We start from the raw sequence: 24,813 nt of genomic DNA on the forward strand, positions 1-24,813 counted from the left end.
TCTCTCGGTGGACTTGAACACACAGTCCGGACTAAATTATAGATTAGATTATTGACAACAAACTACCCTGTAGGATGAAAAATTTCCATTCTCCTCTAAAATTCTAATCTTCGTGTCTTGAAGGCATTTCAGATTGGATGTTCGTTTTTGCTTGATCTTACGCTGCCATTTTTCAAACAACCATTTTCTTTCGTTGTCGTAGCGAATTCTATGAGGGGTCTAGAGAATCTTGTTTAGAGCAATTTCGTAGAGGCACAGGTCTTATCTCATAGCCCTTAATGCACATAGGTCAAACATAAACCTAATTAAGTTAAACCATAAGTTAAACCTAACCTAATAGATAACATGAATACTTATACGAAATCCTCGTGTGATCGGTGTTTGTGTATATTTTACTTCTTCTTTAATTCGTTCATTTTTACGAAATAATCTCCATCAACATCGACAACCTTCTGCCAACGTCTCACATCAAGATCACGGATTCCTTTGGCGCAGAACTCCGGCGACTTGGAGACGAAGAAAGCCCGAAGATCACTCTCGAGGTCGTCACAATCATCGTAGCGCTTGTCTTCCAGGTGATGCTGAAGCGACCGAAAGAGGTGGTAGTCGCTCGGGGCCAGGTCCGGGCTGTACGGTGGGTCCAAACTGAGCTCCAGAATTTTCTGGGAAGTCTTCTTCGCGACGTGAGGGCGCGCGTTATCATGCAGCAGGCGAAAGTTGTCGAACTTCGGGTGCTCCCTGCGGATCTTGTCGGCCAGTCTTTGCAGTTGAGCGCACTAGACCTCGGCAGCAACTGTCGTGTTGTCCAGCAGCAATTCGAAACGGTAGATCCCATGAATTCACCACCACTTGCTCAGCATGACCTTCTTCTCATGGATTTCACCTTTCACGAAAGGATCCGGCATTTCATCGAAAGCGCACCACGCACGATGTGATTGACGTAAATGACCCATTTTTCATCTCCACTGACAATGGTGTCCAGCCAATCGAATCTGCGGCTTCTGAAGAGCAGCTGAGTGCAGATGTCTAGGCGTCTTTAGCGGTTGCCGTCGCTCAATCCATGTGGGAGCCACTGACCGAGCTTTTTCACCATTCCGAGAGATCGCAGTCCATTGCTCACGGTGGACATCGAACAGCCAAGAATGGCAGCAAAATACCGCATACCTTCATATGGATGCTGCTCCGCCAGAATCTTCAGTTCATCGAACGATAGTGCAGTCGGTCGATAGGAGCGAGGCTCATCTTCGAGTTTCTTGTTTTTGGCTTTGAAGCGCTGGAACCAGGCGCGCAGACCGCTCAGAAATGGCTTCAGTGCCGAATACTAGACTTAATTTTCGATGGGTTTCAACTCGTAAAGGAGTACGTGCCGAATATGGGTGAAATGTTCGACCATTATAGGATGAAATAGACAAGGAAGTGCGAGCCAGATATGTCATGTGTATACAACCGGAAGTGTCCTTATATAACATATTTAAAACGGGAACTTCCAGAACATCTTTAAAAAATCTGCGCTGCTGCGAAATTTTCGGCAGATACTTTCTTAACACCCTAACTCATTGCTGTGTATTTATTATAAGGAGAGAGTTTAGGAAAAGCTTCTGGAGCGTTGCAATAGAGGTAGCAAGCGCGCGGATCTCCGGAACGATGCAAAAAACCTGAACAAGGTCGAGAGCGTAACAAAGAAGAAGAGAGCCGTACTATCTCAGCTCTTGCCTTTCTGCCTATCTACAACTATCGCCGTTGCTTCTAGTGCCTCATGTACATCCAGAGTCTCCAAAAATATCGAATGCGTCTACAGAATTTCCTAATTGCCTAGGTGTTAAACTTACTTTTCAAATATTTTTTGTAATATTAGTTTTTAGGTTTGAAACAACAGGGGTACTGTGCGACAAGAAAGTCCCTGTTCGACTGAAGTCGAAGATCTACAGGACGGTTGTGCGTCCTGTTGCCCTTTACGGTTGCGAGTGCTAACCGACGACGAAAGCCTTGGAAAGAGTGTTGCACGCTGTGGAGATGCGGATGTTGAAATGGACGATGGGTATCACTAAAAGAGAAAGTATCTAACGACACTGTACATTCCATCTTCGGCGTCGTCCCGATCACTGAGAAGATGAAGGAGGCGCGACTGAGATGGTTTGGTCACGTCTTGCGGCGAGAGGAAGATTCTGTTGCCGAAACCGCTCTGAAACTCGACGTTGCAGGAGTGAGGCCGCGTGGGAGGACAAAGATTCGCTGGTTAGACTGTGTGAAGCTGGATATGATAGATGCGCGTTTGTGTACGGTTGATGCAATGGATAGAACTAAATTGAAGACAAAAAGCAGAAAAGCGGAACCTGCAACAACGCGGGACAAATGCTAGGAAGAAGAAGAAGGTTTAAAACAGCTGTAAAATGGAGAAAATACTGCGTTTGTTTTTTTTTCGATAGCCCTGGCAATATTATCAAATATAGAACGTCATTTCTACAGTTTCCAACATTTCTATGATTACCTTCTTCTTTTCATGCAACTATGTTTTAAATGTGGTTTTTTTCAAGTGTTTACTGATGATTCATTACGAAAAAGGAACCTACTTGTCTATCTTTTGGAGCAGCCCTAAGACGCTGACGAGTACATTCATACAAATGAATTGATCAGATCTTTACGAAGTAGCACATTAAGTAACCAGTGCACAGAGGATTACTGGGTGCCAGAAGGCGTACTACAATTAATGTTCTCTACAAATGTTCTCCTTTAGTTTGAAGCATCACCCTGATAACAACTTCACCACTTTGCAACTACAGTTACAAGAAATTTAATTGATTTTGTTTGTCATTCCCGATGCATGATCGCTATGCAAAACAGCGGTTGTCGCGAGAGGTTTGTAAATTAAACTTTGCTTTGCTTAGCAGCGCCATTCCTGGACCCAACTAAAATAGGCTTTTCGTATATTGTGTTTGCTAAAACGTTGATTCCCGCTCATGCATCAAAATACGAACGAAACAAGCTAGAGTCATATCTGAAAAGGTCGAAAAAAACTTCTAAGCGAATAGAAAATGAAGCAGTGCCCACTTTGTAGAAATTTCTTCTTTCTGAATCTTTTCAATTTTTCTTGATGGAACTAGCAGCCAGCCTCAACGGGTTATCGAGCTGGTTCTCTTTCTACCGCAAATAGAGGTATGAGGAAGCAAAGCATCCTCCAAAATACTCAACAACCAAATCACGGATGACTTTACTTACATAACTTTGACTTGATTGACAGGCTGATATTTTCGCTTGACGTGAATACCCGCATCTTCGCTGAGATGTGTCATCTTTGAGTATAGTTCTGCCCAATTTTCTCGGTCTTTCGCGAGAGTTTGCACAGAATCCATCCATTCTTCGCTCTTTCACACCCTACGAAACCTTACGCCTCGCCTGAACTGCTTATCCACGCGAGTCCTCAGGTCTTCTTTCACTATCGCGGTGCGAACTCCCATTTTCGACCAGGTGGACTGTTCAACTTCAATCCTGAAGGGTACCCAGAAGTCAATGACTAATTCGGTGTTCCGGTCTTTTTGTGATGTCATCGAAGGCGATTTTCTGTAGCCTCTTTCAACGTCTAAACAGTTTTCCTCCATGCAATCAAGCTCTTCCCTCACCGTAGGCAGCAGTGTTCACGTCTTCGATATATACAACATGATAGGGGTAAGAATGAGTAGCTGGTGTCGCATCTTCTCTTCGAAAGCGATGAGAGTCGGCTACGAACACTTCATCAAGGGTTGATTCAAGAACAGGCCTTAGCCCATCTGTGCTGTATATCACTCTCAGAGTTACCATTGTCCTCCAGCACACAGTCCAGGCGGCAGAACTCATCTACGAGTCTAATCGGCTGTCCGTCTACCCTGAGGCCTGTTGAAGACCTCGTTAAGACGCACATCTGTTTACATGTAATCTGCGGTGTAATCCATTAGGCTAACTTCGATGCAAAACCGACAAGATGTTGAAGTCTCGTACTGTTTATCGCGAATATCACAGTATCATTGGCATACTCGTGATCGGTCAGAGTGCATCCCTATGGTGCTGGGATGACATCGGCAGGAGGCTACCCTAGTGTTCTTGCATAACGTCGTAGATATCGAAACTGTACACAAAGGGTCCTGATACTTCTCCTTGGCTTACTCTAGTAACCACTTCAAACAACGTTCTACATTTGGGTGGTGTACGAATTCTTGCATTTGTTCTTTGATTCGTATTATCAACTAAGCGAACAAACTTTCCTGTACTCAATCAGTGTGGCGCGTTGACAAGGCTGCCCACAGTGAAAAGAACTGAAAGCTGTTTCGAAGTCTAAAAAGGCTAACTGTATTGGCCGTAAATACCGCAGCCACATTTCAATCACTCTCTTGAGTATGAGCTTCTGTTCAATTGTAGATAGGCAAAGAGCAAGGCCAGCCTAGCTGTCGCAGATTGTTTCTTCGCGATGTTTCGTAAGATTTTCCGCTCGACAACTTTGTACATAACACGCAGCAATGAGATTTTTCTTGTACTTCTAGATAATTTAGTGAATCCGTGATGAGTAACTTCTTGCGGAGGGAAACTATGACAGCGTGGCTCCACGAGTCAGCGTGGCTGCACAGTTTCGCCAATCTATATTGGCTGAATGATCCTCGCTAGTTCACGAAACACAGACGGAGGAATAGATTTTAGAATTTTCGCGCTAATTTAGTGGTCTTCAACGGAGTTTCCTTTCTTCGACGTTTGGAAGCTGTCGGTGGTTGCTCGCTGCGTCTTTAGGTCATTAGGCGGTCAAGAGGTCAAGAGCTGACGGCGCATACAGTTTCAAGAGAGTGTTGCACTAATCCCTTTACATTGATATGGTTGTCTCGACTTCCGACAGCGACTCTACTACTTTATCGTTGAGGACTAGAGAAGATCTTTTCGTCTTGCCGCATACCACCTTAGTAAAGCATAGACTTTTTTTTCGGATTCTTGCCTTCATTTTATCGATGGTTAATTTGAAGCAAGAGCCTGATTGTTAACAAACTTCATTACAGAGAATAGGACAGAAGTGACACTGTTCTGTAAGGGCTAGAACTCCGCATGGAAAAAGCTAAAAGAGAAGGATGCCTGTAGCTTTCTGAAGCTTAATTTATCGAGTCCACGCGGCAAACCAGATGTATCACGTTGGCTCATCCCGTGCACGACATGTTTGAAGAAAACTAAGGAGGCAGCTCAACACAACTTGGTGGATGCAAAGCCGTCAACTGTAGCCCACGCGTTTGTTGCAAAGAACTTGCAAAGACCAGCATTGGAAACCTCTGTTGATGACTCGATTATGCAAGTAAGGAAGATCAAGCGCGATATCATCCAATCAGAAGGAAGGCGGGAGGAAGACATTCATACTTAACCCCTTCGCCCATGCGGACCCACAGAGGACGAAAAGACTCTACGGTATAGCAGAAATGTGAAATGTCCTCATGTTTTCTTGTGGACGAGCTATGTCAAGTAGATCCCAAGACTATGCGGTTGATATATCTGATATAGCTCTATGATAAAATCTGGCACGTATAAATAACTTCAATTTATTAAATAAATAAATAAAAATAAAATAAATTAAATAACTTCATTATAATATTATCGCAATCACGTTCCCTTCATCCTTCATTAACCATCCTTATTACTTTGATATATATCTTATCATGATATATAATAACGGGCTTATTCTGTCACGTGTGTGTGTCTGCATGTGTCAGTCACGAAATTTGAAAAAGGAGGTGCGACGGATCCACCGGCTACCTATAGAATGATAGATACTTATAGAATGGGTTCGCAAAAGGTAAATGGAACGACGCAAACGTTTCATAGTCGTTTTCACTTTCTGCGTTGCTTTTCACCTGTACGACTCCTCCGTTCTTCGGAAAGTGGGAACGTGAATGCAAACAGCGGCCTATATAGTAGCCAACTGTTTAAATGATCTCATGTGGAACGCTATCTTTGTCGGTTCGATGATGTCATTCACTTCATTTTATGTGAAACATCATTTTGTGATAATTGTTGGGGGATACAAGAGGAATACTATACTTTGAGTAATGATTCCAAGTCGTGTCTATGTTCCATTGGTATCGAAAGAGCGCTCATAGATGAAATTTGTATGTTCTCCAAGTGCAGAACTGACGCGTTTGCAAAGAAAACTATGAATCTTTAGCCTAAATTTCCTTTACGAAAAAGAAGAAAACGTTGTTAGAAAATCACCATTCTAATTTAGCAAACAAACTAACGTAGATCCAGACCCTAACCGATAACGAGCTCTTGAATGTATACGAAAGCCACACCTCGGCCCACGATTCACTGTTTCGAGTATACTCCCGCATGAACCGCTGGTGGACGAATTGGCAGAAACTAATGGAATCCCATCCAGAAGAAGAAGGCATCCTTCTATTTCTACTCTACATTCTACACACCTATATTTCCAAGTATTGCGATTTCCGTGAACTTATCAATGATGCTGTTTCTACATTGCAGAAATTAGACGACGAACGTCCACAAATCGAAACACAACTGCAACGACGACAGTTACAATTCGAACCCTATACGGAATCAGAGGCCAATTCCCAGCAGTTCTCCGAACCGTTATCAACATTCCCCATCCCACAGCTTACTGCTGTTTCATCCGTTCAAGTACATACTCCTATCCAGCATGTGGAACCTTCCAATTTACCTTTTGTGGATGCAAGTACTCTCTGTTACCTCTGCGAATTATTCAGTAGCCGTCGAAATTCTCAAGAATCATTTCGACGGTCATGTCACAACGAGGCATATTCTCTACACTCGTCTAGCCTTTCTTCCACCTTGCGACAAAAATGGACGAAACCTTTTCTCTCTCTACTCTCAAATGTTCGCCCTTGTACGTCAGTTACCACATACGAGGACGGCTCAAAAGAATACGCTCTTGGAGCAATTCTACTAAATAAACTTCCTCGACGTATTTGAAGTCGTATTTACGACCAATGTGGAAATACCGAAAATCTGGTGCCGACAGAACTTCTTCGACTCCTCACTAAGATAGTTCGGAAGGAGGCAACACTGGAAAAAATGGAAGATCGTAGCCACCACGCTCCAGCATATGCGCTACTACAGCACCAAGCTAAGAAAACCTCCCTTCAAGGACCAGGTTCACTTCCAAAATGGAAATCTCATCTGCAAAAGAAACCTTGCTCCTTTAGTTGCAGCACTCTTCATAATTCGACGACATGTTCCGTTTACAAAACTGCAAAAGACAGGATAGCGATCATCAAATCAAAACGATTGTGCTACAACTGCCTCTCTTCTAAGCACGTTACCAGGGAGTGCTCATCTAAACGCTCCTGTATATACTGCTCAAGACGTCATCTGTATGCTCTCAGTATTCATCGAGACAAGGTGACCAGGGACAGCGAGCGATGACCCAACAGCCTTCCTCACTGTCTCATCGAAGCCAACTTCATACCCAATCGCAGCAGATGCTTCCGCCTTCCCACTGTCCATATCCCATCGCCTCTCATCAAGCTTAAACTTCGGTCCAAGAACGTCATGACTAAGGTAGCAACTCCAAAGATATCTTCAACCTCCACGCTGCGAATACCGTCAACTTTCTCACTACCCCGACAACATATCTCCTCATGTGTACTCCTATCACGCTCTTCAATCCTGATGAGCCACTAAGAAGGATACGCACTACTGCCTTCTTTGACTGCGGAGCCTCCATAACGATGATCAAAAAGCAAATCGCCACCGACTTAAATCTGAAGATAGAGGAAGAACAACCTCTCTCACTGCAAACATTTCGTAACGATGAAGACCAAATTCACCCGTCATCGAGGACTACCGTCGGTCTTCTACTAGAAAACGATGACAGCATCATGCTAAAGGTCCGCACACTGTCATTTCTTACCCAGCCAATGCAAATGGGATTAGCGAAAGACCACATACGTGTAGATATGCCAGCTTGCAGCACCACCACTCAACGAGGTTTAGTAATTGTGATTGTGGCAGTGATTACTTCTGGGAGCTCCTAATGTCAAATAACTTCTATGTAGAGAAACTTCCAAACAGATACGATCTCGTCCATACCAGACTCGGAAATATCATCAGTGGAAAACCTCTCCATACTCATCAATTTGCTATGGCGCTAAGCTGTATCGATACGCTGGATAACCCAATTCAACACCACAAATTGGAAGAACTGCTACAAAAGTTTTGGTCGCTCGAATCCGTCGGAATAATTGACGATGTCTCTCAATCTGACGGCGAAAGGTGTCTCCAAAAATTCAACGACACTGTGTGCTTCAGCCCGGAAGAAGGACGTTATATGGTTCGACTGCCCTCGAAAGAGGACACTTCACAACTTTTGGTTAACTTCAATATGGCAACGTCGCGGCTCAGGTCCACCGTAAACACTCTCAAAAAACACTACGGCTTACTCGACAAGTACCACAACATCATCAAAGATCAATTACAAAAAAGCATCATTGAAGAAGTCAAACAAGGCGACACTTCATCTACATGCCACTACCTTCCCCACCATGGAGTCATATCTGAAAGCAGCAAGAATACAAATTACGCTGTGTGTAAGATGGTTCGGCTAAGACGAAAGGAAAGAAAAGTCTCAACGACATTCTTTTCAGAGGTCCAGTGCTGCTCCCTGAAATAGCAGGAATCCTGACTAGAATCCGATTCATGAACATTCTAATCATTGGAGATATAGAAAAAGCATTCCTCATGGTCGAAACCTCACGCGTTTTCTATGGCTTCGAGATCCTACACTTGGAGTACAGGAGAGCAACATCGTCACGTACGCCTTCAAGAAAGTACCTTTTGGGTTAATCTCCTCACCATTTGTACGGCACGATACACTATTATCTCAACAAATCTTCCTCAAACCTCGCGCAAAGAATTCTTCGGAATTTCTACGTCGACAACTTGTTCCTGGAAGCTGACTCAAGCCACGATGCAAAACTGGTGTATGAAGAAACCAAAGAAATCTTCCGGAAAGCAGGTATGAACGTTCGAGAGTTCGACAGCAACGATGCAGCATTCAATAAGCTAATTGAACAAGCTTAACACACCCCGGTAGACGAAATTTCCAAGATACTCGGCCTTAAATGGAACACTACGAGTGACGAACTCACACTTTCTCTTCCAAAGCCACCAGAAACGTCTACCACATGGACTAAAGAAAAGAACTTAAGAATGTAGCAAGCATCTATGATCCGCTTGATGGAGATGGATTTCGCCATCTACTCTTATTTCGAAAGCATTTGTCCAAAAGCTCTGGAAAACAGAACTTCATTGGGACGCAGTTCTGTCAAACAATCTTTTGGAGGAGTAGAAATCGATTCTCGTAACTTAGTCAATTCAAGAACTTCGACTTCCCCGAAAACTCCACCTCGGCGACTCGAAGAACCTATGTTACGAACTCCACGTCTTCACGGATGCGCCGAGGATCGCCTATTCAGCAGTTGCATTCCTGGTAACCTACGAAGATAAAACTAAGAAGAACGCATCACTCTTAATGTCAAAATCAAGATTAGCCTCACTTCAAGCGGCAGCTACAATTCCTCGACTTGAACTTTCAGCACTACCCATAGGAGCAAAACTTACCAACTTCTTGAAAACTCAGATTAATACACCAATCCAGAAGTGCTACATATGGTCGGACAGCAAAGTCGCCCTGCAGTGGTCGAAATGCGAGAAATCACTTCCAGTATTCATCAACAACCGAGTGAACACTACACGAACAAACGCTCCATCGGACATATTACGCTACGTTCCCAGTAACCTGAACGCAGCAGACATAGGAAGCAAAGGAATAGCAGTAAAAGACCTTCTCCATTCCGAGTAATGGTTCCATGGACCAAAATATCTTCTTGATCAAGAAGAAACGTGGCCAGAAGATATTACTCATTTCGCTTCTCCCCATGGAGAAGTTGTTGACTGCTTCCTTACGTCTGACACCGATTCCGCACATGTTCCACTGTTCGATGAATTAAGATTCAGCTCATGGTTACGATTTCTCAACACTGCGATAATCATCTTGCTCTTCGTCGTCAAGAAATCCTCGAAGGCAAAACACCGTTTCTCTGACAAAAAGAACCAACTACTTTGTACTGCAAAAATATTCATCTGTCGACAAGCACAATTCAGTTATCCACCAAGCGAAACGATCAAGGAACAACTGAACTTATATCTTTGCAATAACACCTCATTGTGGAAGAGCAAAGGAAGAATGAGCAACGCAAATCTCCCTATAAGTGCAATGGATCCAATTTATATGCTTCGAGAAAGCTACATCACGTCTCTTTATATTCTCCATATTCACCTTACTAATCACCATTGCGGAATCTAGCAAACACGTTGTGAATTACGCACCAAAGTTTGGATCCCCAAAGGACGTCAAAAGGTGAAGAAAACACTCCAAAACGACTGCTACATGAGCAAAAAGGCGAAATCGAAATCGTACGCACTACCTCATTTCCCTATTCATCCAAAACAAAGAGTAACGAAACCACAGTATCCGTTCCAGCGATCCGGTATGGATTACATGGGACCCTTCAACTTCAGAATTGATAACTTGACTACATCCAAATACTGGATCATCTTGATAACCTGCTTGAATACTAGAGCTATTTTTACGGAGATAGTAACCAGCATGTCTACAGCAGCACTTCTCCATGTAATTCGGCGATTCGTTGCGACAAACGGGTTCCCACAATGGATGATCTGCGACAACGCCAAAGTCTTCAAAACACTCGACGACCTCCAGTCGCAATTGTTTAGGAAGCAACCAGAAGATAAAAACGTCATGGACTACTGCGCAAACAACAAGATCTCCTTCCATTCCATCGCAAGCCATAGCCCCTTTGCAAGGAGGCTTTACGAAAGAATGGTGGGAATTTTCAAAGCAGCTTACCGGAACGCCATCAAAAACAACATCTTCGATATCGAAACGCTAAAAACCCTCACAGCTGAATGTACAGCCATTTGTAACTAAAGACCGCTCATTTACGTGTCCGACAAGCAATCTCATCACCCTCTGAGGCCAATAGACTTTCTTCGACCAACAGCACTAATTTCTATGCCATGCATCGAGCTCATCGAAGATTTCATTCCACACATTGACCTTCAAACCATGAAGACCTCATTGAAATGTGGAACTCTACAAACGAGATCCTCACTTCATTGTGGAAACGATGGAAAGCTGAGTATCTGGTCAGTTTGAGAGAGTAATACAAACGCAGTCATCTCCAAGCACGTCTCGAAATCGATGCACAACCAAGCCTTGAAGACTACGTCATAATTCACGACGATTCTGTGAAACGTGGACAGTGGAAACTTGGACAAATAATTGGCTCCAACGATGAATTTCAACGTACTGTCAATCTTCGTTTGGCTAACAAAAACATCATTACAAGAGCAATCAATTTAATCAGTCCAATCGAAGTGTAATCATCCAGCAGAAAAGAACAACAACCACCAAATCGACACTGTAAAATCTCTGTAGCCGCAGAACCACATCATACGATGACCACACGATCAAAAACGAATGCCATCCCCAACTTTACTGTGTCATGTGTGACCTTTCCAGCAGCTTTGATCGGATTTGCTTCATCTGAAATGGCCGTCGTCAACAACCGATGCTCTACCTCATCAGTAGCGAAGAAAATCATTAATGCAGATTAATGTATGGAAAAAGAAATCGCCTTGGCAAGTACCGAAGGAGATAGTAAGGAACGGAGACTGTATTGGTTTCCAATCCAGTGTCCATTGGGGCACATCAGAGTAACGATTCCTTTACCTCCGAACTCCGGATATTGTGGCAGTAAATGTCCTTGTCCAAAATGGATGACCAGCTGTTCCTTCTACGATGGACGATATAAAGAATCTTTACAAGCCCACAGCGTACCTTTATCGATCTATAACTACAAGCCTCCCCATGTCTGTTCAATCGACAACAATCGTCATCATGCTCCAGCACTATGAAACTTGGAATCTTTCACCAGATTGAGCTTTAACGATGGCTCAGGAATTATAGTCCCTGAACTACATCTAACGAAAAGGGAGTTCTTCAATAATGATGACTACCATTGCTTCTAACCTGACGGCCGTTTAACATCACTTCCCATACCCACTAGTACTCCCGCCACCGGATCAAGCGCATTTCGCCGCAATCACCAACGCTCACCACCGACGTCCCAATCAGTTTTCAGCATCTACTATTCTCCCGTAACAACATTCGACTTTGAGAACTTCTCGATTATCATGCGTGCTTGGGGCTTCAAAAGAATACTACGGTTTCGAAGACCACCTCGAAGATCTACGAGACAGCTACTCAACACCAAGATGTTTGAAGGGAAGATTAGCCGTTGAAACAACAAAAAACTTCGATATTCTAAAAGTCTGCTGCTCATCTACATGCATCTACGTCAACCATTACAAATCGGAAACGACTATTTTTTCCCGAAATCGATCGTATTATTCGAATATACAGCCTCTGTAATGGGATGGATTGACGGCCAACGTGTTCTTTCCTCCAACGTCACTTGCCCTGGTCAATCACTATGCGAAACTTTGCAATGCAGGCTATGCTGGGAGAAGTTATACAACTATCAATGCTGGACAGTTACTGAAATATCAGTAGCCGTAATTCTTCTTACCACCTCGATACTCTTGATTCATGCCTTCACTTCGACCTGCATAGCAAATAACAACATGGGACAATGTACTTTCGTTCAAGTGAACGCCACAACCCATAGGCCAAGAACTCTGCCTCCTTTCCAGTGATAGAAAAAATTGTGCGATTAGAACAACAGCTATTCAATTAAAATAAATCTCCCATGTCTGCAACCAAAAAAAACCGAAAATTTCACACGAGACCACCAGTTCTACGCCGAGTCTCACCATCAGTGCTACAATAGCGCAAGTTGTAAAGAAAATGTTTGCGCATCTCTCACTCCGGAAAAGAAGATATATGAATTCAGCATAATCTCGAATTCCAACCCAGGATTTACGTTCTGCGTACCGAGCTGTCGCTGCTTTTGGTGCAACTGCTGTTTTCCCCTGCACCTCTTCACGTCTCTTCTATCGCTACTACGCTACAACGACGTCATCAACGATCTTTCGAATTTTTTCTTGTCCCTCGTGAAACGTTCATGCAGAAGGAGTCATTTCACTCACACACGAAGGACGGACTTTCACTGAAAACTTCAAACTCCAACCTGGAATCCCGTTCACATGGAACAACGTTCAATTAACTCTGACAAGTACTATCTCACCAAATCTTCCTATTGCATCAAGCTACTCCATCACTGATGAAAAACGAACAACTCGCATCAAAAATTCACCTCAAGGACAGCTTCTACCAAATTCCCCGGGACAGATTCAGTGTACTACAGAGGACGATGCCAAACACTTAAAGAACGGCTTTTTGCCAAGAACGCCTGCTCTTGTACACCAAGGACATATACAGTCGCCTGCTCTTGTCACAAAGAAGACATTTCGTCGTTTCTACACAACACTCGCGACAGACTTCCGATAACATCGAAACAAGTGGCAATAGTACAAGATGGCACATCAATAAAGGCAAAGATTGACAATTGGCTTCGCGCTCACAGTCCAAATCTTGGCACATGGACTCGTCATCGCCGCCCAAAAAACATAACTCTTGTGAAGTAAAGATGGAAGAACTATCTGGATGCTACTCATGCACTTAAGGATCCATGGCAAATGTATCATGAACGTCATCAATAAGCGAGGAGACCGCCCAACTTAAATGCCAAGATACGACACAGTTAGTGAAGTGCACGCCAGAAGGGACAATTTCAACGCTAACGTTTCACTTCTCCAACTCCAGCGTCGACATCAACTGCGCTTTGCCCTGGATCGACGTCTTTCCTCACCTCAAAAAGCAACTCAGTTTTGTAAATGAAGCAATATTTTTTTCACATGTCATTTCTAAAGCCATTCTAAAGTCAAGTCAATCAGAATCGAGCACAGCAATCTCTACTGTGACTAGGAGTCTCCTAGTAGCTCTAATAAAAACGAGAAGAATAGTGAAAGAAATTGTTTACAGTTTGACTTTGCTGGGACTAAATATGAGAGTTCCCAAAGACGACAGAAGAGAGTAGCGCAATTTGTTCTTTGGAGCAAGCAAATAAAAAAAAAGATAAAAGTATAAAAAGATTACGATAATGCGGAAAGGAAGTTCAGAATTACCTTCTACCACTGATGTTCAAAACATCACTATTATTGATGCTGCTTAACAAGCATCATGCAATAACGGATAAAAGGCAAGGTCCCGGTGCCATTCATTTTGGGAATTGTCACCGTGTTCTAATTTAAAGTTAAAGTTAAAGTTTCTGGCGTTAATCAATCCGCTTGGGATGTGCCCCCACGTTCACTTCAATTCAGAATCGTTTGAGATTTACGAACGTGTATCTGGCCTATACAATGACTTGCGGTGGCTAGTCAAGTCAGTGCTTTTATCCTCCCAGACAAGTCTGGTACCAATTTATCGACCCCGGAGGTATGAAAGGCTTGGTGAGCACTAGGGCGGATTCGAACCTCCGATCGATCGTGCAGGAAACGGAACCTCTAACCGCTACACTACACCCGCCCCGTTCTACTTTAATCAGAATAATTTGAGGCTTATGGACACATAAAGTGAATTTTAGGGACCAGACGCTGTATCAAAGGTCTTTATTCTAAGAGTGGGTGTAGCGCAGAAGTAGGACGCTGCCAACTCTTGAATCTGTCTTGAAGTACCTCGAAGACGGAAGACAGACGACTTTTATTGCAGGGATGATAATAGACAATCTTGCCACCTTTTATAGGGTTAAGGAATGGTGAAGAATGGAAGGAATGTCGAGAAATAACTAAAATTGTATTAAACGGTCAAAACATTCGGGAAGATGATTAAGTTAAGCTGTCAAAACATTCAGAAAGATGATTAAGAAGAAAATTTCTTGAATTTCGTATTGATTAATGTCGATCCAAGACACTCCCCGCCGAAAAAAGGTTAGATGGGGCTTGATAACGTATCATTTCAATTTAGAGGCACGTGTTCTAGAAAGGAGTACGGATTTTCGTCTATATCTCAAGTATATTGCGATAGTACAATAGAAGAGAAGGAGCCCCAAAAGAAGCATAAGTACAATTTTAAATCGAGAGAGAAAGCTGGATATGTTCAGAAGAGAGTTATAAACATCGGAGAAGAAAGAAGCTATTGGCTCAAGGCTAAACGAGCTATCAGATGATGAGGAGGCATTCATTGAAATGACATGTGAAAAAAATATTGCTTCATTTACAAAACTGAGTTGCTTTTTGAGGTGAGGAAAGACGTCGATCCAGGGCAAAGCGCAGTGCAGTTGATGTCGACGCTGGAGTTGGAGAAGTGAAACGTTAGCGTTGAAATTGTCCCTTCTGGCGTGCACTTCACTAACTGTGTCGTATCTTGGCATTTAAGTTGGGCGGTCTCCTCGCTTATTGATGACGTTCATGATACATTTGCCATGGATCCTTAAGTGCATGAGTAGCATCCAGATAGTTCTTCCATCTTTACTTCACAAGAGTTATGTTTTTGGGCGGCGATGACGAGTCCATGTGCCAAGATTTGGACTGTGAGCGCGAAGCCAATTGTCAATCTTTGCCTTTATTGATGTGCCATCTTGTACTATTGCCACTTGTTTCGATGTTATCGGAAGTCTGTCGCGAGTGTTGTGTAGAAACGACGAAATGTCTTCTTTGTGACAAGAGCAGGCGACTGTATATGTCCTTGGTGTACAAGAGCAGGCGTTCTTGGCAAAAAGCCGTTCTTTAAGTGTTTGGCATCGTCCTCTGTAGTACACTGAATCTGTCCCGGGGAATTTGGTAGAAGCTGTCCTTGAGGTGAATTTTTGATGCGAGTTGTTCGTTTTTCATCAGTGATGGAGTAGCTTGATGCAATAGGAAGATTTGGTGAGATAGTACTTGTCAGAGTTAATTGAACGTTGTTCCATGTGAACGGGATTCCAGGTTGGAGTTTGAAGTTTTCAGTGAAAGTCCGTCCTTCGTGTGTGAGTGAAATGACTCCTTCTGCATGAACGTTTCACGAGGGACAAGAAAAAATTCGAAAGATCGTTGATGACGTCGTTGTAGCGTAGTAGCGATAGAAGAGACGTGAAGAGGTGCAGGGGAAAACAGCAGTTGCACCAAAAGCAGCGACAGCTCGGTACGCAGAACGTAAATCCTGGGTTGGAATTCGAGATTATGCTGAATTCATATATCTTCTTTTCCGGAGTGAGAGATGCGCAAACATTTTCTTTACAACTTGCGCTATTGTAGCACTGATGGTGAGACTCGGCGTAGAACTGGTGGTCTCGTGTGAAATTTTCGGTTTTTTTTGGTTGCAGACATGGGAGATTTCTTTTAATTGAATAGCTGTTGTTCTAATCGCACAATTTTTTCTATCACTGGAAAGGAGGCAGAGTTCTTGGCCTATGGGTTGTGGCGTTCACTTGAACGAAAGTACATTGTCCCATGTTGTTATTTGCTATGCAGGTCGAAGTGAAGGCATGAATCAAGAGTATCGAGGTGGTAAGAAGAATTACGGCTACTGATATTTCAGTAACTGTCCAGCATTGATAGTTGTATAACTTCTCCCAGCATAGCCTGCATTGCAAAGTTTCGCATAGTGATTGACCAGGGCAAGTGACGTTGGAGGAAAGAACACGTTGGCCGTCAATCCATCCCATTACAGAGGCTGTATATTCGAATAATACGATCGATTTCGGGAAAAATAGTCGTTTCCGATTTGTAATGGTTGACGTAGATGCATGTAGATGAGCAGCAGACTTTTAGAATATCAAAGTTTTTTGTTGTTTCAACGGCTAATCTTCCCTTCAAACATCTTGGTGTTGAGTAGCTGTCTCGTAGATCTTCGAGGTGGTCTTCGAAACCGTAGTATTCTTTTGAAGCCCCAAGCACGCATGATAATCGAGAAGTTCTCAAAGTCGAATGTTGTTACGGGAGAATAGTAGATGCTGAAAACTGATTGGGACGTCGGTGGTGAGCGTTGGTGATTGCGGCGAAATACGCTTGATCCGGTGGCGGGAGTACTAGTGGGTATGGGAAGTGATGTTAAACGGCCGTCAGGTTAGAAGCAATGGTAGTCATCATTATTGAAGAACTCTCTTTTCGTTAGATGTAGTTCAGGGACTATAATTCCTGAGCCATCGTTAAAGCTCAATCTGGTGAAAGATTCCAAGTTTCATAGTGCTGGAGCATGATGACGATTGTTGTCGATTGAACAGACATGGGGAGGCTTGTAGTTATAGATCGATAAAGGTACGCTGTGGGCTTGTAAAGATTCTTTATATCGTCCATCGTAGAAGGAACAGCTGGTCGTCCATTTTGGACAAGGACATTTACTGCCACAATATCCGGAGCTTGGAGGTAAAGGAATCGTTACTCTGATGTGCCCCAATGGACACTGGATTGGAAACCAATACAGTCTCCGTTCCTTACTATCTCCTTCGGTACTTGCCAAGGCGATTTCTTTTTCCATACATTAATCTGCATTAATGATTTTCTTCGCTACTGATGAGGTAGAGCATCGGTTGTTGACGACGGCCATTTCAGATGAAGCAAATCCGATCAAAGTTGCTGGAAAGGTCACACATGACACAGTAAAGTTGGGGATGGCATTCGTTTTTGATCGTGTAGTCATCGTATGATGTGGTTCTGCGGCTACAGAGATTTTACAGTGTCGATTTGGTGGTTGTTGTTCTTTTCTGCTGGATGATTACACTTCGATTGGACTGATTAAATTGATTGCTCTTGTAATGATGTTTTTGTTAGCCAAACGAAGGTTGACAGTACGTTGAAATTCATCGTTGGAGCCAATTATTTGTCCAAGGCTTTCACCACAGGTCGTCGCGCAACCTATCGGATCTGATCAGAGAGCCACTTTGCCACATTTTGCAAAGACGATGACAGTGGCTTTCTTTTTGCTAGGGTTTCGATTCCGTGAACTCGAAATGTCGAAAGTGTCGCACTTTTTCTTAGCTTAGGATACCCTACCAGAGGTCGTACCTCCACTGTGCATCGCAGTCCGACCCAGAGTCACCTGCACTCCACTACGAGACAGCGACGTTGTTGAGGTGCGCGCTGGCCACTTCAATTTAGACATCTTCTTTCCACTTCTATACGACATAGGTATGAACAATCGTGATGGAAATTCCTCGATTTTAAACGTGACATAGTTCAGAAGCAAACTTTTAACATAGCATTATGAAAGTGTTGGAGGCTCCGCATACCTTTGGTCAACATACTATTGTCTAATTTTTCTAGTGCACTATTATTATGCCACTCCTTTTTGTAATTCCTTTTTATCTATATTACACCCTACTTATAGGCCAGCATAGAAGCGTAGTAAAGGAGCCAAAAACACCCACCTCTTTAACACTACCATTCTATCTATCTCTACCTTTTCGATCCTTTTGCAAACAAGAGAAAATACGGTCAGTGTTGCTGAACGATATGTCAGAAGGATAATGCTGCGTGTGGTATTCCGCTTCAGAAATCTGGAAAAAAGACATCTAAAGTTCTACCTTACGAAAACGCTCGAAGATGGAGACAGTGTCATATTTGCTAAGGAAAGTAAAATTTAGAAGGGCGGACACGTCACGTTCTTTAGTGATAACCATTATTGCAGAGTAGCAGAGCGCTACTGGTTTCCACGCGGTGTCATTGAGAGAACACCGCTAAACCAGTGGCGAAGGTGCCTGTTAGGCAAGAAACGTTCCTTGCAAAAGAGAAGAATCTGGGCAACTCCTGCTCGTGATTGAGACGAAGGACGCCTGCTCGAGGAACTCGAAAGATGTGAGATTTAGGAGAACTTTATTGCTGGTGCGATATTACGTACACTGTGCCCATTCAGCAGCATCGTGATGAAAACTTCAAACTGAATTTTGGCATGCAGCTGGCTCCACTTTTATACTGCTATGCGGCGCAGATGCAGTTTTCAGACCATCGGAGACAACTTTCAACACTCAACCACTAACCATGACTTGTGGTCAAGTTTTATTGCGGCAAAGCATGCCAAAGTGCGAGAAATTAGAACTTTTCGTCATTTTGTAACTTGTCTACCCTCATGCTAACTTAACCATACTTGCTATACAAGTTCCTTGTCTCCCTACATCGTTAAATTCAAGAATTACACGATTTTATTTGAAAGATGAGATGAGATATACAAAATATGAATTCTTATCACACCATTACTGTGAGAGTCCTTCTGATGCCCGACTTTGAGGTTTCGTTTAGTGTCCGCTTCGTCCATTAATGAAAGTTAAAGGCATCACTCCACGAAACTGAGGTGGTACGGATTTCAGGTGGAGTATTCTTATAAAGGATAGTATAAAGAGGAGGGTGATTCTGTCCATTTCTTCCTAATTGCCGCAAAAAACGGCCCGGAAGATACGGCTTCAGGCGTTCTGGCGCACTATTTTCTACAGGGAGTTCGACTGAAGTGCGCCAGCCTTGTGCGGCGCCGAATCTTCTGGGCCGTTTTTATGGCAATTAGAAAGAAATGGACGGAATCACCCTCCTCTTCATAATCTACTATCCCTTATAAGAATACTCCACCTGAAATCTGCACCACCTCAGATTCGCGGGGTGATGCGTTTAAAAGTAGTAGCACTCTCAAATTTTTGCATTGGAAATAAATCCGTTTTTGTTGCCAACAACGGTTCGTTTTCTACTTTTTTTGAAATGTCGGTATTGTTAAATGATTTCGCAGTATTCTTGGTGGAAGTATCAGTACTACGTTCAGAGAATATTCAAATTTGATTTCAAATCCATATTCCTACGACATCGCTGCAAATTAAAGACATTCAAAGTCTTAGAAAAGAAAGCTATTTCTCCTCTTTTTCCCTCACAGACAATATAAATACAATGATGTGCTAACGTCAAATGGCATGAGCATTATTATCATGCTGATAAAGGTAAAAGTCTTACGCCAGGTTACGTAAAGGTAATAAAGGTAAGAAACAGAGTAGTAGTCATAAGGAGGCGTAGATTAACGTAGAACCCTATGAATGTAATAGTCACAGCCATAAGACGGTTTTCAACGTCTTTTACTTTTGTCAAAACTGCTCGGAACTGTTGCGAACTGTTGGTGCACAAATAATCTCGCTGACTGCAATTTCTGTAGGGATACCATAATATTATATGGCATCCTACTTAGCGTCCGTCTAATCCTGGACTTCGGATACCCTGTGATCCCCGCTTCGCTAGCCTTAGTGATGAATAAAAAATCAAAGCCGAAGGACTTTCTATAAAGTTCTGCCACCGAATCAAAGTCGTTTTCTCTAATGCTGCTCAAACACTCTTTATTTATTCATTTGTTTGTTTATTCACATGCATGAATGGTGCACCAAAAGAAAAAACGAATACAACATATCTGAGTCAGAACACGTATGAAAAATCGGCAAACTTATTGTTAATGGGGGCTGGCGCAGTCACTTTCGTAACAGAAAACACGTCAATCATGTCGTCCTCCTACTCCAGAAAGTAAGGAATCATCTGATGCGCAATAGAATCAGAGAACGCGGTTAGACCTCAATATTCAAACACCCACTTAAGTAAATTTTCCTCAAAATCATCTTGAATTTTTCACTCTCTCAGGCTCTAAAAACATCATGAGACAAGAGCTCTAACCGTCTTGCAACTTTATAGAAGAAATCATTAAACATTAGGGCAAAGTTTCTACGTCAATTTTTTGCATAATGTAAGTTGAGACCATCCGTTCTTCCACTAATGGTTCTGAGGGTCCAAAAATTGCTGTGCATTAACTTGGTTCCGTTTCTTAGGACTCGAAAACAGAAAACCAAGCCGGCGTGTATACGTCTCTTCCTCAAGTTACTGATACCTAATTTTTGACACGATCATTGTAGTTAATGACTACTATTTTTTGCTGACATTCCTTTGAATAATAAACGGGTAATAGTGTCCTGCACCATCCTTATGTGCCTCTTCTTTGAAGGGGTCCAAAAATGGGAACCATATTCAAGATATTCAAGTAGCAGGAACGATTTGTATAAATGAGTGAGAATAGTGGGGTTAGTGGTGTGGGCAAGCCGGAATGGCTGAAAAAGTGAAGAGTATGCTTTTTGTTCAATATGACTAGTATGTTATGAGAAATTGAGATTATCATCGACAAAAATTCCTAAATATCTTATACATACTCAGCCACATCCCCTTTACTTACGTGCATACTCAGAGTCATGTCGTAATTATGGGCAGGTCCCATCTGAAAGCCAAGTCAAACACTCTAGCTGGTGAGTTCTGGATTACAGAACGTATCTCGTTGTAATTCTCATCACTACAGCTACCGTAAATCTCAATATCATCAGCGTACACTTGGATACACACGCAAAGAAATTATGCGTACATATGGTAGTAGGTCAATTGCGTTTTTTCCCTCTTTTTCAAAATAAAAACATCGATGAAAGAATTCGTTTTTTTTTTTGGTGAAAATGTCAGCATATTTAGTACATTCGCACTTGTTTTGCACATATATTCTCTCGACGCCACAATATTAAGCAAAACACTCGTTTTTCTCATTTTTTTTATCAGCAGTCAATATAAAGTGATGTGCTATCATGAAATGACAACCACTGACCATCACTCTCACACTAATCAGATCACATGAACTACTTTCTGCTACTGGAGCAGCTGCTTGCATATGGTCATCCTATTTCTGAAGATAGAATCTGGCAAACATGATAAGATTAGCGTATAACGGGTAGACACGCCGAAATATTCACTGGGAAGCGCTAACCATGCAGTTTTCGCAGGCATGAAACGGTTTACAACGTTGCATTTACTTCTTGACAAATTCGCATGGAATTACTGACGCTGTGGTGATAACGCCGCTGATTCCAGTTTCTTGCGCAGTCGCACCAATGCTGCACCGAGGAGTCAACTTCAGCGCCTTTTGAAGAAGGGCAGCAACTCGATGGAATGGGACCGATCTAAACCCATTTCATCCCTTGCTGGCTCCGGCACACCAATTGTGTTTGTGTGCAACGGATTTTGTATTGTATTTTGCAACGGAAAACAGTGGGACGGGTCAGACGGCGTCGGATAGGTGTACTAGTATCAGAAGGAGACAAGATAGGAAGAGATGGGTTCCAGCGCGTCAAATTACTGCCCAACAAAGCACTGAGGGGGATATCACGGTGCGTTAGTGGTGTACTGTTTCATGTCCGTAACAATTATGTGCGTTGAACCACTTTATGTAGGCCTTCATGCGCCTGCTCTCTCGTACGTTACTCTCAACATTTTTTTTTTTCCAACTCCTTTCTTCGTTAATTATTCATGTACATGCAGATGCGCTATCCTTGTACATTCTCTGGTTCCCTCTTCAGCTCATTCATTGGTTTTATGTGGATAGCCCGCCTAGAAAACTTTACCGATTTTCGACCGCTCGATGCAACGCGTGCACAAGTGTTATTTGGTTTTACGTAGGTCGAAGGGAAAAAGCCGTTACCCACGCCCTATTCTAGAACTACTAGGAGGAAATGAGCTGGACCACGTTTCTACTCGTAATCTACACCCCGATCTCTATACTTGCCCGCACAGACCAAAACATTGTCAGTTTTGTGAAACCTGCCCTTTGACGCTGCTTCAGCTGTGTGGCACTAGAGATACCCTAAAATCTCTTTGAAAGAAAAGAAGTGGCAGAACTTATGCTATTTCTTCGCATTTTATTTTATCTTATTTCTTCTTTTCCTTTTTTACGTCTCGAACGAGAATCTTCAAGATGGGATGTTCCGTTCAAGATTTAGTTTGAACCGTACCAAGGTTCTTTTAATACACAAGGACACGTAGTGTAACTCTACTGTTCTTCTAAAGTGACCGAGGTGTGTGTGACCAGCATTACGTGAACTATTGGCCTAACAAAGTCTTCCGAGATCAGATGGAAACCGTTGGTTTGTGGAGGTGATGGAGGAGGGCTTGGATAGTCTATTGGAATCTGAAATAGGTGAGTTTTTTAGTTTCAACAGATTTCCAATCAACTTGACTTGGAAGAATCTACCTTGTTGTAGTCAACAGCCAAAGGATAACCATGTGCAAGATCTTTAACCAGCAACTGTGTGGTATCCTCCATTCTCGTCAAGTGAACGTTGTGACCAACAGCAATGTGGTCTATAAATTGAAAGCATTGATAACACGCCAATTTAAAGGTAGCATACTGGGAATCTGGAGTGACAAAGGGAATCTGCGGAAAAAGCTAGAGATGGAATTGTAGATTTCAGTACCCAGTATGATTTCATTCATCTTTCCCTAATAGTCGTAAGAAGCGACATTGAAAACGCCGTTTCCTACGATGAATAGGAAGATGTGAGCGGAAGTATGCTGGGCTGGCCGCAACAACCCCCTCTGTAGCCTTTTCCGCGGATTTCCTCACCATCTCAGACTTGGAAAAAATAAAACTCTCCGAAAACCTACCCATAAAAACATTTTAGTACATTGTCTTTTCGTTCACCTATGAGAAAGTAAGAAATCTATCGTTGAAAGCATGCCTACGACAGCCCTAAGGGTTACATCTAATATCCAGAAGAGAATCATTGTGGTCAACGTCAGTGGTCATGACTCGAATAAGACTAATTTTTATCTGTTTTTCATAATCGACGACTTCAGTGAAGCGATACGGACTAATCTAGAAAGTGCGGTCTCGAGAACCGAGTGAAAATTGTGGAAATGCCTCCATGGAATCTCAGGAAGCAATTAATTCGAAATTGAATGTACGAACGCCTCTGTTTTACTCTAGACTGTGTAATATGCCCATTCGGCAAGGAAGGCGACTACATAGTCTCTGATGTAGTCCATCTAATTTCGTGCAAAACATTTGGGGACCAATAAATTGGCGAAACGGAACGACTACTTTGTGTTCGCATCGGATAATATCTAAATGGGTTAAAACAACCGAAAACACCAGCCTCTCTCGGAGCTTAGCGTAGGCAATGACATAAAAATGTTCCTTTCTGCAATGCCGCCACGATCCTACCGTAGGAACCCAAAATTGTGGCTCGCAGATCTTCAGGGGCATTTTGGATAAGTACAAAATTTCCAAAAATGAATAGAAAGGAAGAGTGCATAGCCGTGACCAATGCGCTGGTCCTTTACCAAGACGTTTGCGGTTTTTGATCTACGGGATCATATGCGGGTCGTATCCCAGTTGCTATTAGAGGAGCGTTTTCATCATGCGAAGGAAACGCGACTACTGAGGCAAGCTCAACGTTTTGGGTTCTTTCGGCTCCTGTTCCCGGGTGTAATATCTTAGGAGATGATGACTTGCTCTAGATGAGGTATTTGAAAGAATATGTTGCAAACGCTCTTACTTTTTAGGCTCTAACGAAGGCTACAACGCTGAAACGTAGACATAATAAAAGCTGTTAACAATATTGGCTATTGCTTGACATTGTCAATCGAATACTTGTCGTCAGTGTGCCAAGATTCAGAGAAAGTCGAGAAGAAATGCTTCTGAGAAGTAAAACACCCCATAGAAATGCAGAAATAAGAATGCCAGTGAGCATCATAGTGGTCACTTTGCCCGACGACGCATCCCTTTACACCCGAGTGTGTGATGAAATGAAAGCGCGTACAGTGGATCTCGTCACTCGAACGGGTGTTTAGAAGTCCGTCATTGACTAAGTTCGGCCACACTTACTTACGGCTTACATGTCGCCAAGTTTTTATACGCACAAGTGCAAGGTGAACAGACTAGCCTGATGCAGCCTGACTAGCCTGATGCATAATGTAACCAAGTCCACTGTC

General features: G+C 42.8%; 6 protein-coding genes across 9 annotated transcripts; 4 read left to right on the plus strand and 2 right to left on the minus strand.

Moving 5' to 3' along the window:
- Positions 1–392: 392 nt before the first annotated feature.
- RB195_007221 (uncharacterized protein) lies at positions 393–3,795 on the minus strand (the record flags this gene model as incomplete). The annotated part of the gene is made up of 5 exons (XM_064180740.1): positions 393–738; positions 950–1,001; positions 1,078–1,273; positions 3,387–3,577; positions 3,618–3,795. 5 exons carry the CDS (start codon positions 3,793–3,795, stop codon positions 393–395), a joined length of 963 nt encoding a protein of 320 aa, XP_064037585.1.
- Positions 579–935, plus strand: RB195_007222 (uncharacterized protein; the record flags this gene model as incomplete). Its single annotated transcript, XM_064180741.1, has 1 exon — positions 579–935. One exon carries the CDS (start codon positions 579–581, stop codon positions 933–935), a length of 357 nt encoding a protein of 118 aa, XP_064037586.1.
- Positions 3,796–6,327: 2,532 nt separating the features above from the next.
- Positions 6,328–6,948, plus strand: RB195_007223 (uncharacterized protein; the record flags this gene model as incomplete). 2 transcript variants are annotated; one of them, XM_064180743.1, is made up of 1 exon in its annotated part: positions 6,328–6,948. In XM_064180743.1, one exon carries the CDS (start codon positions 6,328–6,330, stop codon positions 6,946–6,948), a length of 621 nt encoding a protein of 206 aa, XP_064037587.1. The 2 variants fall into 2 exon arrangements, with proteins under 2 accessions (XP_064037587.1, XP_064037588.1); XM_064180742.1 differs by having other exon boundaries at positions 6,361–6,948.
- A 668-nt stretch (positions 6,949–7,616) lies between these two features.
- RB195_007224 (uncharacterized protein) lies at positions 7,617–9,838 on the plus strand (the record flags this gene model as incomplete). 2 transcript variants are annotated; one of them, XM_064180745.1, is made up of 4 exons in its annotated part: positions 7,617–7,965; positions 8,034–8,379; positions 8,622–8,815; positions 9,357–9,838. In XM_064180745.1, 4 exons carry the CDS (start codon positions 7,617–7,619, stop codon positions 9,836–9,838), a joined length of 1,371 nt encoding a protein of 456 aa, XP_064037589.1. The 2 variants fall into 2 exon arrangements, with proteins under 2 accessions (XP_064037589.1, XP_064037590.1); XM_064180744.1 differs by lacking the exons at positions 8,034–8,379; positions 8,622–8,815; positions 9,357–9,838 and having other exon boundaries at positions 7,617–8,012.
- On the plus strand, positions 9,509–9,838 carry RB195_007225 (uncharacterized protein; the record flags this gene model as incomplete). Its single annotated transcript, XM_064180746.1, has 1 exon — positions 9,509–9,838. The coding sequence occupies one exon, from the start codon at positions 9,509–9,511 to the stop codon at positions 9,836–9,838; it is 330 nt and encodes a 109-aa protein (XP_064037591.1).
- Positions 9,839–22,870: 13,032 nt separating this feature from the next.
- RB195_007226 (uncharacterized protein) lies at positions 22,871–23,313 on the minus strand (the record flags this gene model as incomplete). Of its 2 annotated transcripts, XM_064180748.1 has the most annotated exons (3): positions 22,871–23,008; positions 23,072–23,181; positions 23,295–23,313. In XM_064180748.1, the coding sequence occupies 3 exons, from the start codon at positions 23,311–23,313 to the stop codon at positions 22,871–22,873; spliced, it is 267 nt and encodes an 88-aa protein (XP_064037592.1). The 2 variants fall into 2 exon arrangements, with proteins under 2 accessions (XP_064037592.1, XP_064037593.1); XM_064180747.1 differs by lacking the exon at positions 23,295–23,313 and having other exon boundaries at positions 23,072–23,143.
- Positions 23,314–24,813: the final 1,500 nt, after the last annotated feature.

The sequence above is a fragment of the Necator americanus genome, chromosome I, assembly GCF_031761385.1.
Source record: "Necator americanus strain Aroian chromosome I, whole genome shotgun sequence".
In the NCBI taxonomy this organism is placed as follows: domain Eukaryota; kingdom Metazoa; phylum Nematoda; class Chromadorea; order Rhabditida; family Ancylostomatidae; genus Necator; species Necator americanus.